The sequence below is a fragment of the Tupaia chinensis genome, unplaced genomic scaffold, assembly GCF_000334495.1.
Source record: "Tupaia chinensis unplaced genomic scaffold, TupChi_1.0 Scaffold139218_1, whole genome shotgun sequence".
Taxonomy (NCBI): domain Eukaryota; kingdom Metazoa; phylum Chordata; class Mammalia; order Scandentia; family Tupaiidae; genus Tupaia; species Tupaia belangeri.
In genome coordinates this window covers 937,148-952,829 of record NW_006199107.1, presented here as the reverse complement: position 1 = coordinate 952,829, position 15,682 = coordinate 937,148, and the positions used below count along the sequence as shown (strand labels likewise).

At 42.3% G+C, this 15,682-nt stretch overlaps 1 protein-coding gene across 1 annotated transcript in view; it reads right to left on the bottom strand.

The window, feature by feature from the left end:
- Positions 1–395: 395 nt before the first annotated feature.
- The window catches only part of TIGIT (T cell immunoreceptor with Ig and ITIM domains), a 17,807-nt gene continuing 2,520 nt past the window's right edge, over positions 396–15,682 (bottom strand). Inside the window, 2 exon segments of the mRNA XM_006161829.3 lie at positions 396–779; positions 11,732–11,832. Of these exon segments, the coding sequence (XP_006161891.2) occupies positions 543–779; positions 11,732–11,832 (338 nt within the window). The 3' untranslated portion in view covers positions 396–542.

The following is a 15,682-nucleotide window of genomic DNA, read 5'->3' as shown; positions in this document are numbered from 1 at the left end:
ATTTTTAAGGACAGAGACTAAGGTTTAGTAACCCCTGAATCTTTCCACCAAGGCTGGTAACACGCCTTATTCATGAAATGCTTTGAATGAGTGAATTTGGATGAAAATGACAGTGAGAATGAGATGAGGGTGGCTCTGCTACTATACCCACCCCACCATCCACTACCAATCCCTGTAGCCCAAAATCTTGCCCAGCGCTATGTTTCTTCAAGCCACAGGATCTGCTCAAACTGTCAAATTAAAAACCAAGTTGTTTTGTTTTGTTTTGTTTTAATTGTGCCTTTATGATCAACGTATGAGTCATTGACCTGGGATCTTCCACAATGGAATGGAAGGGAGAAGATGATATTCACCAACTGGACAGGCACGTGCACACATGCAGACATTAGTTCACCAACTGGACAGGCACGTGCACACATGCCGACATTAGCCCCCCACACACACACACACAAACACACACAGCCCTGATGGAGAACACAGATGCTTATACCTCCGTCTGTAATGGGAAAGAGAATGCATCTCCCACAAGGTGCCTTTGGTTGTTAACCAGTCTCTGCCAGGAAGCTGAAGCTCCCCAGGCTTCTGTAGCTCAGGACATTGAAGTACTCATGTGGTTCAGTGTAGTCATCTCCCATTGGCTCTCTGCAGAGGCCCGCAGGGGCAGCTTCTGATGGAACACAGCTCCCAGAAGATGAGGCGACACAAGGACTCCATTCCTCCTGTTCAGCTGGCATTCTCCTGGGTCCGCTTTCCACAGAATGGATTCTTAGAGATTTCTTCTAAAAACAAACTACAAAGTGAGTATGTGTAGGGGTTATTCAAAAGTTACTACCCTTGGGGCTGGACAGTGATGCAGCGATAAAACACGGAGGTCTCTGAGACTGACCCACATAGGAAGGCACTGGACTCCCACATGGCCAACTAAGGTTCGAATCCTGAACATAGCAGCTTCTTTCTCATTTTCTCACTTTCTCCCTTTCTTTCTCTCTTTCTTTCTCTCTCTCTGTCCCTTGAATTAAAAATAAATAAAGTTAAATAAAATAATTAAAAGAAAAAAGAAAATCATGCTGGGTGTATGTGGATTTATGCCCAAAATCTTGAAAGGAGAATGGAAGAGAAGGGACTGTGACCATTCCTCATGGTGGGGAGGGTGACGTCTCACTTTCTCTCTATCTCTTTCTGTTGAGTGCACACATCCTATGGCAAAATCCTTAACAACAACAACAAAAAAATTACTTGCCCACATGACGCATAATTATAATGATCTCTTATCCTCCTTTCTTATACTAACACACACACAGGCACACTGATGTTCCTACCACCAGCAGTTCCCTAGCCCTTTGTTCCTCAATCTCGCTACATCTCGATTTTAGCTCTAACCTTCCAGTGAAATTACACCTGCCATACACACACTGTGTCCCATGCCCCTCTGCTTTCCATTCACTAACCCTGTGAGGCAACATTCAGAATCTACTTTCTCTCATGTACTACTACTTTGGACACTGCTGACCTCTCCTTCTTCAAAATGTCCTCCTCCTTGGCATCTATGGCACCTTCTCTTCTGGTCCTCCTCCTCTGAAGCCCCATCTTCATCTTCATCCAGTTCTGTTCCATTTCTCTTCACACATTGGCTGCTCAAGTCCAGGGATTCCGCTGGATTCCAGTTTCTTCTTTCTCACACACAGCACTCTCTTTGAGTCACTTCGTCTATATGTACAACCACCACCATCTGTCCTCTGAAGATTCCCAAATCTCTCCTCAAACTGAGCTCCAGAGCCAGCTGTCCACTCACTACCTAGGCATCACCACCTGTGACCTGCAGCAAACTCAGACTCACCCAAGTGAAGCCATCTACACCCACAGGTGTAGGTTAGGAAACTCACACATCCTCTAAAATCGTTAAAAAGTCTTTGCATAAAGCTACATTCTTCTGGGAAGAAAATTCGTAACTTCACTACTTGACCCAAAGGGGAATGCGATGCCCTCAGAACGCCCTTTATAATTTGGTCATGCTCATCTTACCAGCTTCATCTCCTGACAGTTTTCCCCAACTTCTGGGGTCTCAATGACAGAAAGCTAGCATCTATTGAGTAGGGACTGGGATAGCTTCTTAATGGAATCTCAGTAGCAACCCAATGGAAGTCTCTACTTTTGAGTGAGCTACTAGGAACAGACAGATGAAGTCACTGACCCAAGGATAAATCCAATTCTGACTCAGGCTAGTAGACATCTACACCATATTCTTTCTCCTCAGCCAAACTGGCTCCCACTGTGCAGCTTCTCAAATGTCACACACAGTTTCTTGCCTCCCCAATTTTGTATATTCTATACTCTCTATAGTTCCTTGAAGCACTATCTATACCTTCTTCCAAACTCAGCTCCACAATCTGTTGTCCAAGAAGTCTTCTCTGACTCCTCAGGAAAAGTTGCATCCATCCTATGTGCTATAGTGTGGTCCTAGATGCTCTATAGAAACATTCCATGCTGTGTCGGACTTATTTGTTCAGTCTTCTTTCTTTACTGAGTCTCAAACTATGAGCTCTCTGAGAGAAAAGCCCACGCACTGATCCTCTTCATAGCCTCAGAGCCTGTAATCCATGCTCATTATATGTCTTATGACAAGTGCATTAGTGCACAAACACACACTCTCAGTCTTCTACACTGCCATACCTAAGAGAATCTGATTTTGCAAATCAAAGTAGGAGTTCATGGTCAGACAGCTACAGCGGCACTTGTGAGATAGTAAGAGAGAATAGTGAAGCCTTTTTAGTAAACTGAAGAATGTGAAGTCAGATATCACATCCTTATGAACAGAGTAGGTGAGTGCTGTGCTAACACCAGGAAATCAAAGAACAGCTGGCCTAAGTAGATTGGCAGAAGAGATACTTAATGACAACTCAATGCAAAGCTGACACCTTGTCAGCCTTACTGGGGATGCTCTAAAGCAAGTCACTCACCCCACCACAGGTTTGAAGAATAGACTCACAAACAGCCACAGGCTTGGAAAATCACAGCATCAAACGTGCAACAACTCTCACTCTGCCCACCCCTCACTGCTTCCAAGACAGGAAACTCCAGCATCAGCCTTGGAAAGAGTCAAGTCCAGCAGTTAACAAATATAGGTATAGAGTCTGAGAGGAACTGCATGGGGCTATGTGCACATGCACAGTGCACAAATACCAGAAGTTAGGGAGAATGCATCACTGCCAGCCTCGAGGAGCTGGGCCTAAAGACAGACTTAGTCTCAGCAGCACATAAACCATCAGCAGCCTCTCTCCACATGCTGTTATACTTATTCCTTTTCAGTAGAAGTGTCTGAACCTTAACTTAAGTATGAAGGACGAAAGTGGATATCAGAGCTCATGCTGATGCTGGGCTTGATTATTACATCCTTTGATCTAATCCAATCCATTTAACAAATATGAATACTTGATTCTTTCTCAAAGAAATGATTGTGACCTTTTGTGCTTGTGTGTTCTTGTTCCCACTCATGGTAAAACCGAACACCCTTGCCTTTTAACCATAGGACTATTTTGACCTTCAAAAGTCCTCTAGGAAATGCAAATACTCCTGAGATGAGTCCTTCAGCTGTTCCATTTGCATTCCATCCTGCATAGCAGACTCTGTCATTGTAATCAGACTGAAAAATAAGGCTGAGATTAATGTATTGATGTCCTGAAGGACCAATGGGAGCTACACAGATTGTAGCTGGGGCCTCCCAGGACAAACACTGGGGAATGTGAGGATGGACAGTGGGGTTGACAGTGTCATTTTCTAAGAGCTGGACATACACATCTCTTCTTTCCCTCACAGAAGATCGCCTGGGGGCCCTTATCCCAATAGCTACTTAGCAAATAATATTTATTCATTCATTTATTCTTAATAAATTTATGAAATAGAAATATTTGAGCACCAGGCATTATGAGGTACATGGTAAATAAAATTTATAATAAATTTAAGAACTTAATAAATAATAATTAGTAACACTTGCCTGAAAAAAATTCCAAGCACTTAATATGAATTTTTTGAGTTATGTTTTCCCACCCCTAATGAGTGCAGTGCTATAATTATTTCTATTTTACAGAGGAGTAAACTGAGGAACTCAGCAAATACATGAGATATAGCTCCTCTAGGACCCAAACCTAGTCTGTCCAATCCCAAAGACCATGTTCCTAAATAATGCAATCTACTGGATTTCAGCATCCATGGGAGATGCTGTGGGAGTCTTCACTCAGATCCTTTCACCTCACCAGCACTCCCAGTCCCCCAGATACTGGGTGTATAGGCTGTGAGCTCATAGCTGTCTCTTCTCTGGAGACTTCTCTGAAGTCTTGCATCAACCAAGTCTCCAACTGAGACGACATCCATGTTGAACTTTCTTCTCTTAGCCCTGGAATGTTTCCTTCACTGCCCTTCATCTGTGAGCACATCCCAATAAATTACTCCCACCAGAATTTGTGTGACAGACTCTATTGTTGGGGACCTGATCCAAACAGTTGCTCCTAGAAATGGTTCTAGAAGACAGCCTCTAGAGATAGAACTGGGGAGGGGAATCACTCACCAGCTAGATGGTAATACAGCCCCCCAAGACTGGTTTTAAAATGGGATGGGACAGAGATGGGAGGGGATTATGTGCTGGTGTGAAAGATCTCTGGCATTTGAGAAGTATGGGGCAAACAGTAACTATTAGGATGCTGGGACTGGGTGACTTTCACTAAAGTTTACTTATGCACTAAAGAGGGAAAATGACAAGCTCAGATTTGTCAGTAACTTAAAGCAAAGTGCTCGTCCTTGGCAGCATTTAAAGAGACATTTATCTCTAGCAGCTGAAGACCAGGTACAGGAGTTAATTTTAGGAGTAGTCGAATTTCAGAGAAGGCTGTATTCTAAGCCTGGTTATGGCTCATATGCCAAAATCAGAGTCTTGAGAGGAAAAGAGAAGTTTCTACTGTAAGACTTGAGAGAATTTCTGGGTAGATGCCCTGGAAAACCTTGAACCACCTTTCTCTGTACCACTTAGAGCTGCAGAAATGGTCCATTTCCCTTAATTGAAAATAATCCTCGACAGGACCTGCTTCCATCTGACCTTCAGACTACCAGACCCATAATTCAGATCTTAGACTACACTCACTGAGGAAGTGCTTTGCCAAACCCTGAACTAAATAATTTCAAAAACAGCTTAAGATGAATCGTGCTGGGAAAAGAAATGTTATACACTGTAAAGATATATGTGGTCGGGACCAGCAGTTAGCGTAATAGCTATGTCGCTGAACTCCCACATAGTCAACCGTAGTTCACGTCCCAGACCCGGTGGCTTAAAACTCCTGCCGGGCGCGTGTGCGTTTGTGCCCAACATCCTGAGAAGAGAATGGAGGAGAAGGGGTTGCAGTGTGACCATCCCCCCTGGGGAGTGATTTCTCAGAGCGCACGCACCCTATAGTGAAAACCTCTCAAAAAAAAAAAAAAAGAAGAAACAAACAAACAAAAAAAGATATATGTGGTTAAATGCAACATAAAAAAAAATAACATTAACTAAAAAAAAAAAAAAAAAAGGCTCTAAACAAGATGACCCAGAGAACATATACCCCCTTTTACTAAGATGGGAAGGTAGGCCTAAAGGGGAACCCCAGCATCATTGAGAAGTGCAGTGGTATCTCTCCTCTGTAGGTTGGGACTGAAGCAGATGTTTTTACAGCACAGGATCCCTTAGGAGCAATGGGGATGAGGAGATCCTAAAAAAACAGAGGACAGATGGTGGTGCTTAAGAAACAAAGAGAATGTAGATTACTGCAATGGGAGCCAAGGAAGCCTGACCCATGGGAATAAGATGGCTAATAGAGCAGCCAACAAGGGTATTGCTTATATACAATCAAAAGAGATCAAGAATACATGAAAGAATACTGAGGCCAGCCATTCCCATGGAAAAGCAAGATCACTTGCCCAGTTCCTAGGTCTGTGAATAGCACTCATACGGATACCATCTGCCTAACCCCCTGCTCCGGCTCCACCTCTGACTTTGTCCACCATATTTTGTGCCCTAAGAGGACTGTATTTTATGTATGACATGGATGAGTTCCTTTGTCCTCTGGCTTAAGTTTGGATCCAGCCAATGCAAAGCAGCAATAGAGGAATGGAGGGATAGAGTGAGGTGAGAGTATGGCTTTGGTCTGATTGTAACTCTCAAAGACTATGGCACTTCTCAAGGTAAACTCTACACTTAATTCTCTCCTTTCAGTTTCCAGTAATTATCCCCATCCATCAAAAATTTAGGGATGTGTTACAACTCACTGCTATGACCCCTCATATTTTTTCCTCATCCTACCTAGATCTTTGTAAATTCCCTCATTAAACTGTCCTTTAAAAACCCAACTGGAAAATACTAAGTGTTCTGCAGAAACTCTGAATGCAAGTATAAAATGAGAAGACTGGAGACTATAGCCAACATATAAGAAAACAAGCAGAGAGGACCTGAGCTAGATAGGAAGCAGTGAAAATGTCAAAGAGAAGACGTAAATAAAACAATGTAGAAAGAGAGCAGGACCAGGTAGCTACTGGACTCTTGCTTTCACCTTTTCCTCTTTTTCTACCCCTAAGACGACCAACATTGAGCCTAAGTGCCCAGCATGAAAATGAACCAGTCTTGAATCCTTAACAAGAAAGTGTATTTTGCTTCTTGCAAAGAACCTTTAGTCAGTCCTCCCATTCCAGAACTGCAGAGCACTGGTGATAACAGGACATCTACTCACCAAACACCATAGCAGCCCCCTCCTTGACTTGAAGATCTATCATCATTCTCTTCACCTCTTCCCTCTAGTCAATCACTTCTCTTGCCCTCACGTTCCCCTAGAGGTTTTATTTCTTAATCACGCCTATTGTGATAGCGGAAACATAAATGAAAATCCCATAGATTATTGACTTCATCAGCAGCACCAGCCATATCTCAGTCACAACTGGGTCCCCATCATCTTGTTCAACCAGGTCTATTAAATGACAAAGAATACATAGCTGCATCTCTAGAAACCAAGTAGTTCAATAATTTCAATGATTGTCTTATAACTACAAAGGGAGGGTTGAATTGTGAGACAATAGTTTTTTTGTTTGTTTGTTTGTTTGTTTGTTTAGAGGTTTTTGCTATAGGGAACATGCGCTCGCCAGACAGAGAGAGACAGAGAGACTGAAAGCGAGAAATCACCCCCCCAGGGGGGATGGCCACTCCACAATCCCTTCTCCTCTGTTCTCCTCTCGGGATCTTGGGCACACACGCACATGCGCCCAGCGTGAGTTTTAAGCCACTGGGTCCAGGACGCGAACCGCGGTCGACTACGTGGGAGTCCAGCGACATAGCCATTAACGCTAACTGCTGGTCCCGACAACAGATTTTTTTAGGCAAGCTGGTGGACCAGGTAATCATCCACTGGTAAATGGCCTCATGTAACTTTCATGGAGAAATTACTAATTGTGCGACAGTTTCCTACTATTGGAAGAATCTCTTTAGTTCCTTCTGGAGCAAATTAGCAAGATCCAGAGGGGAATAGAACTTTGGCTCTGCTACCAAGATAACTTCCCTCATCCTTATTCCAACCTCTTCTTAGTCAAATTAGATTAGGGCAAGGGTTCTTGTGCTCTCTGTGGATGAAGTTGGAGACAGAATGAATGTCAAGTAAAATATGTTATTTTATACAGACACTCTTGTTTTTGAAGGTAGGTAGGTTAAGGAAAATAAAGTGAGTTTACACATAAAACCAAAAGAATTTAATATGTAAAATATTGAGCTAAAAGCCCAAGATCAAATACTGATTGAAGATATGAGTATGCAGGAAAAGTGTAACTCTATAAGCAGAATAAATAACAGTAGGAAAACATATACAATGGGGTCAAGGCAGAAGGAGAAATTTAAGGCTGTTTAAGTGCCAGATACCATAAGGTCTGAGCAGGAGAGCATTATAGTGACATTGTTTTATTAAGCGATTCTAATGTGTGTAATGCATTCCAACGCTGAGGTCTGTAGAGGGAATTGTGTCTCTATGGTCTTCAGGGAAGAAACGAGAGTAAAAAGAATCAAATATAAGTTAGAATAAAAGAGAGAGAGAGAAAAATCAGAGTGGTTCTTTTCTGGGGGGGGGAAGGGTACAATAAGCAAGCAAGATGGGACCAGTGCCTGTGAACAGGAGACTGTCCAAACCTCTCTCTTTCTGGGACTAGCAGTGACCTAGTCAGATGGAGGCTACATGGCTGGTCACACAACATTGGTACTGAGGAACTCGAACTCAGGTGAGAGTCTTGACCCAGTAGTGCCCAGAGTACAGAGTACGTGGGCCAGCTAAATCTGTTCTGTTTGTAAAAGTCAAGTCTTGAACACAGATATAAAATACAGCATCATCAAAAACAACAGTTCTGGGGACCAGCAGATGGCATGGTGGTTATGTCGCTAAACTCCCACATGGCCAACCACAGTTCAAGTCCCAAACCTGGAGACTTAACACTCACACCAGGTGTGTGTGTGTGCATGCCCAAGATCCTGGGAGGAGAATAGAGAAGAAGGGATTGCAGCATGGCCATCTGTCACTGACCCCCTCACCCCCCACCGGTTCTGCTTTTTACAAAACTATAGATGAAATTATTGCTTTGAAAAATGAGCAATCTGTCAAATCAGTGAAGAATGTGCAGGCTTAGCGCAAGAACCGAAAGAAAACCCAGAGAGATGAGATGAGCATTTGGGGACATTTTCTCCTAAAAGCAATTGCCTGAAAGTTAAGACTGAGAGGCAGATAAACTATATAGAATTTCTGACGAGGGACAAAGTTTGGAGGGAAACTTTGGAAAACATCATAGGCTTTCAATTACGATCCAGAGAACCACAACCTAGGAGAGAGAGTGCCAGAAACTGAAACCCAGCTTTAAATTCCCTCATCACTGAATTAATTAAGGTGACCTGGATTGCTAGTGCCTCTGCTGGAAGCAAAGAGAAATCATCTCTGGAGGAAGATATTATCTGGAGTCTCAATTTATTATGATTTTTCATGTAGAATGTGCAACACTCAATGACATGTACCAGAGAGTCAAAAACATATGACTAATTTTTTTTTTTAAAGTAGAAATAGACAATAAAAAAAAAAATCCAAAGAAGTTCCAATTAATAATTAAAAGACAAAATTGGGGCCAGCAGATGGCATCGTGGTTACGTTGCTGGACTTCCACATGGAACATGTTTGTGTGTGCCCAAGATCCCAAGAGGAATACAGAGAAGGGACTATGGTGTGGCCATCCCCCTTGGGGGTGATGTCTCACTTTCCATTTCACTGTTTCTGTCTCTCTCTCTCTCCTGTGAGCACACATGCCCTATGGCAAATATCTCTAAAAAAAGAGAGAGAGAGAGAGACAAAATTAAAAATTTGGCAGACTGTAAACTATTTAAACAAAGATTGGAAACATCAAAGAAATACTTAGTAAACTGAGAGATATGTAAAAAAAAATCCATTCTAAAATATGATGAGATAAATGTATGAAAAATACAGAAAATAGGGTAAGAGACATGTTGGGGGGGGAGTGAAAATTTCTAAAATATCTATAATAAGAGCTCCAAAAGGAGAGGAAAGCAAAAATGGAGAAGTAATATATGAAGAGCTAATGGCCAGGAATGACTGCAACTGACAAAAGACATCACACCACAGATTCAAAAAGCACTCTAAAGCCAAACGGAGTAAGTACAAAGATTCCAATTATGCCATTGTATGACTGCTGAAAACCAAACGAAATTTCAAAAGAATCCAAAGGAGTGAAAAGCATATTATGAAAGGAGCACAAATAAGACCTTGTTTCTCAACAGAAATATAGAAAGCCCGACAATGGAATAAGACACTCCATGTGCTGGGGGGGAAAAAAAGTCAGTATCAAATTCTATACCTAGAAAAACTAATATATCATTTTTAAATAAAAATCAAGATAATTTATCACCTGCAGACCTGCACTAAAGAAAATACTGCAGAATATTCTCCGGGCAGAAGGAAAACGATCTCATTCACAAAATAGGACACGCAGGAAGAATGAAGAGCCCACAGAAAGGGTACATATAAGATGAATATTGACTCAAGACAATAATCATAATAATTTCCTTAGAGGCTTAAAATGTTTAAAAAACTACAGTGTATGATCATAGCAATAAGATGTAAAATAAGTAAAACCAAAAAAAGCCAACATGCTCTAAGGTTCTTGCATAATCCAGGAAATGATAAAAGTACTAATTTATATTAGACTTTAATAGGTCAGGAGGATATTTTATAACTACTAATGGAACCACTAAAAAAAAATATGCATAACTAACAAACAGATTGTTTTTCTTTTTTTTTAAATTTTGCCGGAGGGTGTATGCACTCACTAAAGGGAAAGTGAAAAAATACATACCCCTCTACCCACAAGGGATGGTCTTGCTGCAATTCCTTCCCCTCCATTTCTCTCCCCTTTTGGGATTTTGGGTGAGCACACATATGTACCCAACATGTTTTTCAAGCCATCAGGGCCAGAACTCAAAACACATAGTCAGCTATGTGAGACCTCCTTAACCAAACCACGCCAGCAGCTGGCCCCAAATAGATCTTTTAATAATAAAAAGAACCTTAATTTAAAAGACAGCAAGACAGAATATGAGGGTGGGAGGAATATGAATGAAGAAACTAAGATAGAAGCTATAAATCCACACATATCAGTAAAAACTGCACCAAGTACTTAGTCCAGAGTGGAATCCAGGTTGGAGGAAAAGTAGGCCAGGATCTAGGGAGAAGGATCTTGGGTGAGAGTAGAAAACAGTGTTAGAGAGCCCAGTCCTGTGCTCCTTTAAATGTCTGTGTGGTGACTTGAGTTACAGTGACCTGGCCTGGCTTAACAGGCCCAAGAGAGCAGACAAGGCAAGAAGTAGACATTCTTTCACACGTCACAGTCAATAACTACAGTTCATGACACAACAAGGACATTGCTCTATTCTTCATTACTTACAAAACTTTCATATGATATATACCACCTGTTCATTTCAACTGTGACACAAAGCAAACACACTTATAATCCCCATTGTATGTATGAAGAGATGAAGAAGGGAGAAGATTATATAACTTCCTTAAATTGATATATTCAATGCCAGGACCAGAAACTAAATTTTCCAATCCCCCATCCACTAATCTTTTAGCCACATGACCTCGTAGGCTGAAGTAACAGAGGATTTATACCCCTTAACACACTCCTTTTACTCCTACAGTGTTGAAGTATCTATTTCTCATCTTGCAAAAGCCCAGCACTACCAGAAAATGAAAATGAAATGAACTAATATACAGAAAGCCCTGCCACATCACGGAGATCCAAGAGGCATCAAACTCATAGAAGATCAGTCACTCTCAGAGCAGTGGCATAAAGGGGAGGCAGAATGGAAATGATGTAGGTGATAGCAGAAGGGGTAGGACTCAGGTCCAAACTTCTAGGAGCTCCCAGCTGGGTGAGGAACAAGGGGTGAGCATAAGTAACTGCACAGAAAACGTACCAGAAATAGGCACAAAGAGAATGGGGGTGGGGGTGGGGAGTGTCACATGTGGGTCTCCCTTAGAAATAGGCACAAAGAGAATGGGGGTGGGGGGGGTTGTCACATGTGGGTCTCCCTCGGGACAAATGAAAGACTGGAAAGGCCTAGGGTGGCAGAGTGGAAAGGCCAGTGGTGCCCACAACAGAGATGTGCAGCCAGAGCCATTACCTTTCTCGCCAACGTGACCACCCCGATGAGCACTGTGCAGATGACCACCAGCGCTGCAGCTGCCAGCAGTGGAACCTGGAATCCAGTGTTGTGCTCAGCCCCTAGGGGGAAGACAGCACAGAGGTGAGTGCCCTGAAGTCAACGGCGGATCTCTCAAGCCAAGGACTTGACACTACAGCGGATTATCTTAACACTCCATTCTTCTATTCGACAAAACCATTTTCCATAATCATAAAATGAAACAAATAATACTTTTCAAAAGAAAACTATAAAGCACATGGCGTGGTGGTTAAGGGCGCTGGACTCCCACATGGCTGACCGTGGTTTGAGTCCTGGACCTGGAGACTTGCTTTCTCACTTTCCACTTTTCTCTCTCTCTCACTGTATCCCTCCCCGGTCAAACTAAAATAAATAAGTAAATAAATAAACTTAGATAAAATAATTCTTTTTTAAAAAAGGAAAACTATAAAGGGGACATTTTCTTTTATTAAATGTCATATATATCATTGTATCAGTAAGAAAAGAAATGAATTAAAATTAAATTACAAAGAAGAAAACCATATGTAACCTTTTGCCTTAACCCTGTTGCACTTATTTCCATCTGCACTATAGAACCCTGGAAGGAGGAGGCTCTTTTATTCATGTCACACATGCTAGCACTTAGCACATAATAAATGTCCAATAAATATTTGTGGCATGAATAAAAGCATGAACAAATGAATTTCTTTAAGACATAAGGTGTAACTAGAAGGAAGAAGAGGTAGGAGGGGAGTTTTGGAGGGGTGTGTGATGTTTGACCCCTGGAGAGTGAGAGAAAATCTAGGTAGTTGCCCTGAGGTGTGCTGAGCTCCCCAGGAGACATCCAGGCATATCTTGGAAGGAAAAGTGTGTAGCAGAGGCCTGCCCCTCTTCCCTCCAACTTCGGGCTTAGATTGCCAGCAGTGTGGCTAAGGAATCCAATTCCTTAGGACAAGGGCAGTCAGTGCCTGCAGTACCCAAGTTCTCTAGAATGTGTTCCACCTGCCTGGAGGACTCGGACACTGAAGACCCGGCGGACTTCAGCTGGAAGGCTAGTTTAGGAGGAATGAGGGCAGATGGGAGACAAAAGTCACAGAGGACACACCGTGAGGTCACAGGGCTGCAGAGGGCTGTCTCCATGGAACCAGTACAGGTGCATGATGAGAAAGTGGGGCAGAGCCGGGCTGGGAACCAGGTTTCAGACTAGACTCTCCTACAGTTTGGGGGCAGATTAAAGCTATGGGATTAAAGCCATAATCACTTTTAGGGAAGATTGCAATAATGATTTGGGTTAGGTTTAAGAATACATTACAGATATTATTAAATCTAGAGTGGAATTTAAGATATTCGGTATATCATCTCCACCAGGAAATTTTGGTTTGAAATAAAAGCTCTGAATGTTCCCTTCATAGCCACAGTCACAGGACAAAGACCTCAAGGTCTTTGAAACAGAAGCAGCCCTGAGATAAGCAGGACTGCATCACCACGGCAAGGCTAGGCAGCGAGGGCTGCGGAGGAGCTGCTGAAGGCCTGTGCTTGTTGACCAGGTTAGCTTGGAGATTAAGTTCGGTTTTGGGCCAGCAGCTGGTGTGGCAGTGAAGGGCACTGGACTCCCACATAGCCAACTGCAGCTCAAGTCCCGGACCTGGCAGCTTGCTTCCTCACTTTCCCTTTCTCTCTCTCTGGTCAAATTCAAAAGTAATAATCATAACAAAATTAATAAATAAATAATTCTTTAAAAAAAGATTAAGCTTAATTTTAGTACTCAGGTCAGAAATAGCTTTAATATTGTAGTAAGTGTTAGGATAGGGACTCAGAATAAGGTTTGAGATTAGGCACAGAAAGAAGTCAAGGCTGGAGTTAATGCGAGTAATTTAAAGAGAGTTGGCATTTCAGGTAAGTGCTTGACCGCTGGAGAAACAGGAGGGGAGCTGTAAGCGTCTAGTGCTCTTCCCTAGAGTCTGCAGTGGCCAACAGAGTGAAAACAGACAGACTTCGGGCAAGGGGCAAAGGGGTTAAATAAAACACAGGGAAGAAGTGTGCACCTTCATTGCCCCATTTCCACACAGGGGGATAGCTGTGCCACTGTGGCCCCATGGAGGAGAATGCTTGGCGGGAGCACTGGTCCTTGAATATCCTGGCCTGGATATGAGCAAACATCGCTCCTTTCTGGTCTCCACTCTTGGAGAACTCCATCCCATGGTAGTTTTCTGCCTGTACTGTTTCCCCACACCCAGGCCCGCAATTCAGTGATTTGTCCTCAGGCTTATGACACTGGGTTTGAGTCCAAACTGGCCAAGCCCACTGTTTGGTGACTCTTGCTGGAATCTGGGTCCCCTGTCCTATTTATGGTCCCAGCCTACCAGCCTGCTCTAACCATGAAGCGGTAAGTAGGGTAATAATCGGCACCTGTTAAACTCAATGTATCTGTCAATCATTGTGCTGTTACTGATATCAACTCATGAGATTATTCACTACATTTTACAGATGAGAAAACTGAGTAAAGTAACAAAATTTACCCAGATTACCCAGAGTCAATGACAATAGCCAACCCCAGGCAGCGGGAAGCCTGGGCTCTAACATTTGTTGCATTTGGCCAATGTCAGAGCCAGTCAGGAAGTCACACTGGAAAGGAAACTTTAAGGCAACCTTTTCATTTTCTCAGTTTACAAATAGTTGCAAACCCATAAAACTTCACCTCCAGTACAGCCCATGAAATGGAAGTTTTGAGGGTGTAGTTTAGTGGAAGCAGATCACCTGTGTGCATATCAGCTCTGTAGCCCCTCTGAGCTGCTCCAAGCCTCAGCTTCCACCTCTATCAGTCAATCAGATGGGAACTGTATTAATAGTTAACACTTACATAGTGCTTACTACATCCTAGGCACTGTCCTAAGGACATTTTCTTCTAGCAAGTGATTTAATCCCATGTTAGCACCTCCTAAGTGTAAGGTTCTCCCCACTTCACAGGTGAGAAAATTGATGCACAGAGAAGCTAAGCAATCGTGTCCGAGGTCAGCAGCACAGATTACAGGCTGTCCGGCATCAGAGTCCGAGCTCTCCACCAATCTGTTGTACCGTTTCTCAGATATAATAATAATTCTTTCCCAATTTCTAGAGAATTGATTTAAAGATCCAGGTGGATAATAAGTATGAAGGCATTTTGGAGACTTTCAAGTGTCACAGAAATGGAAAGGATTGTACATTTGCATTTAGCACATGCTACTCTTGTTTTTAACGAGTTCTAATCTTTATAAACTTACACGCTAATTCTAATTTGCATGGTCAATGCTAAACCAATGAATGAGAACTTTTGCATATAACCTCATCACCTAGTCCTCCTAATAAACACAAGTTGAAAATCTCTTCTCCAAAACATTTAGGACAAGAGTGTTATATTTAGGATTTAATTTTTTTCTTTTTGAAATATTTCATATGCATAGTAAGATATCTCTTGCAAAAGGACCCAAGTCTAACCATGAAATTCATTTATATTTCATATACTCCTTATAGATATAACCTGAGGGTAATTTTATACAATGCTTTTGTATTACAAATGCTGATGATGATCCGTTATAAGATGTTGGGAGTGAAATTTTTCACTTGTGATGTCATGTCACCACTCAAAACATTTTGGATGTTTTAGATTATAGATAAGATATGCCTCTTAAGTAAGGACTGTGGTTCTCAGTCCTGGCTGCAATTAGTATCATTGAGGCTGCTTTTAGAATATATTACATGGTAGCTCTTCTCCTAGAGATTCTGGTTTTACTGGTCTGGATGGGTTGCAACTTCAGTATTATTTTAAAACCCCTCAAAAGATGTAAACGTGATCCAGGATTGAGAAGCCGTGCCCCTTGGGATATTTTAGGATGTGCTTTTCTTTCCCCCTGCCCTGAAGTTTTGCCTTAGAGCATATGCATTCACTGGAGGGAA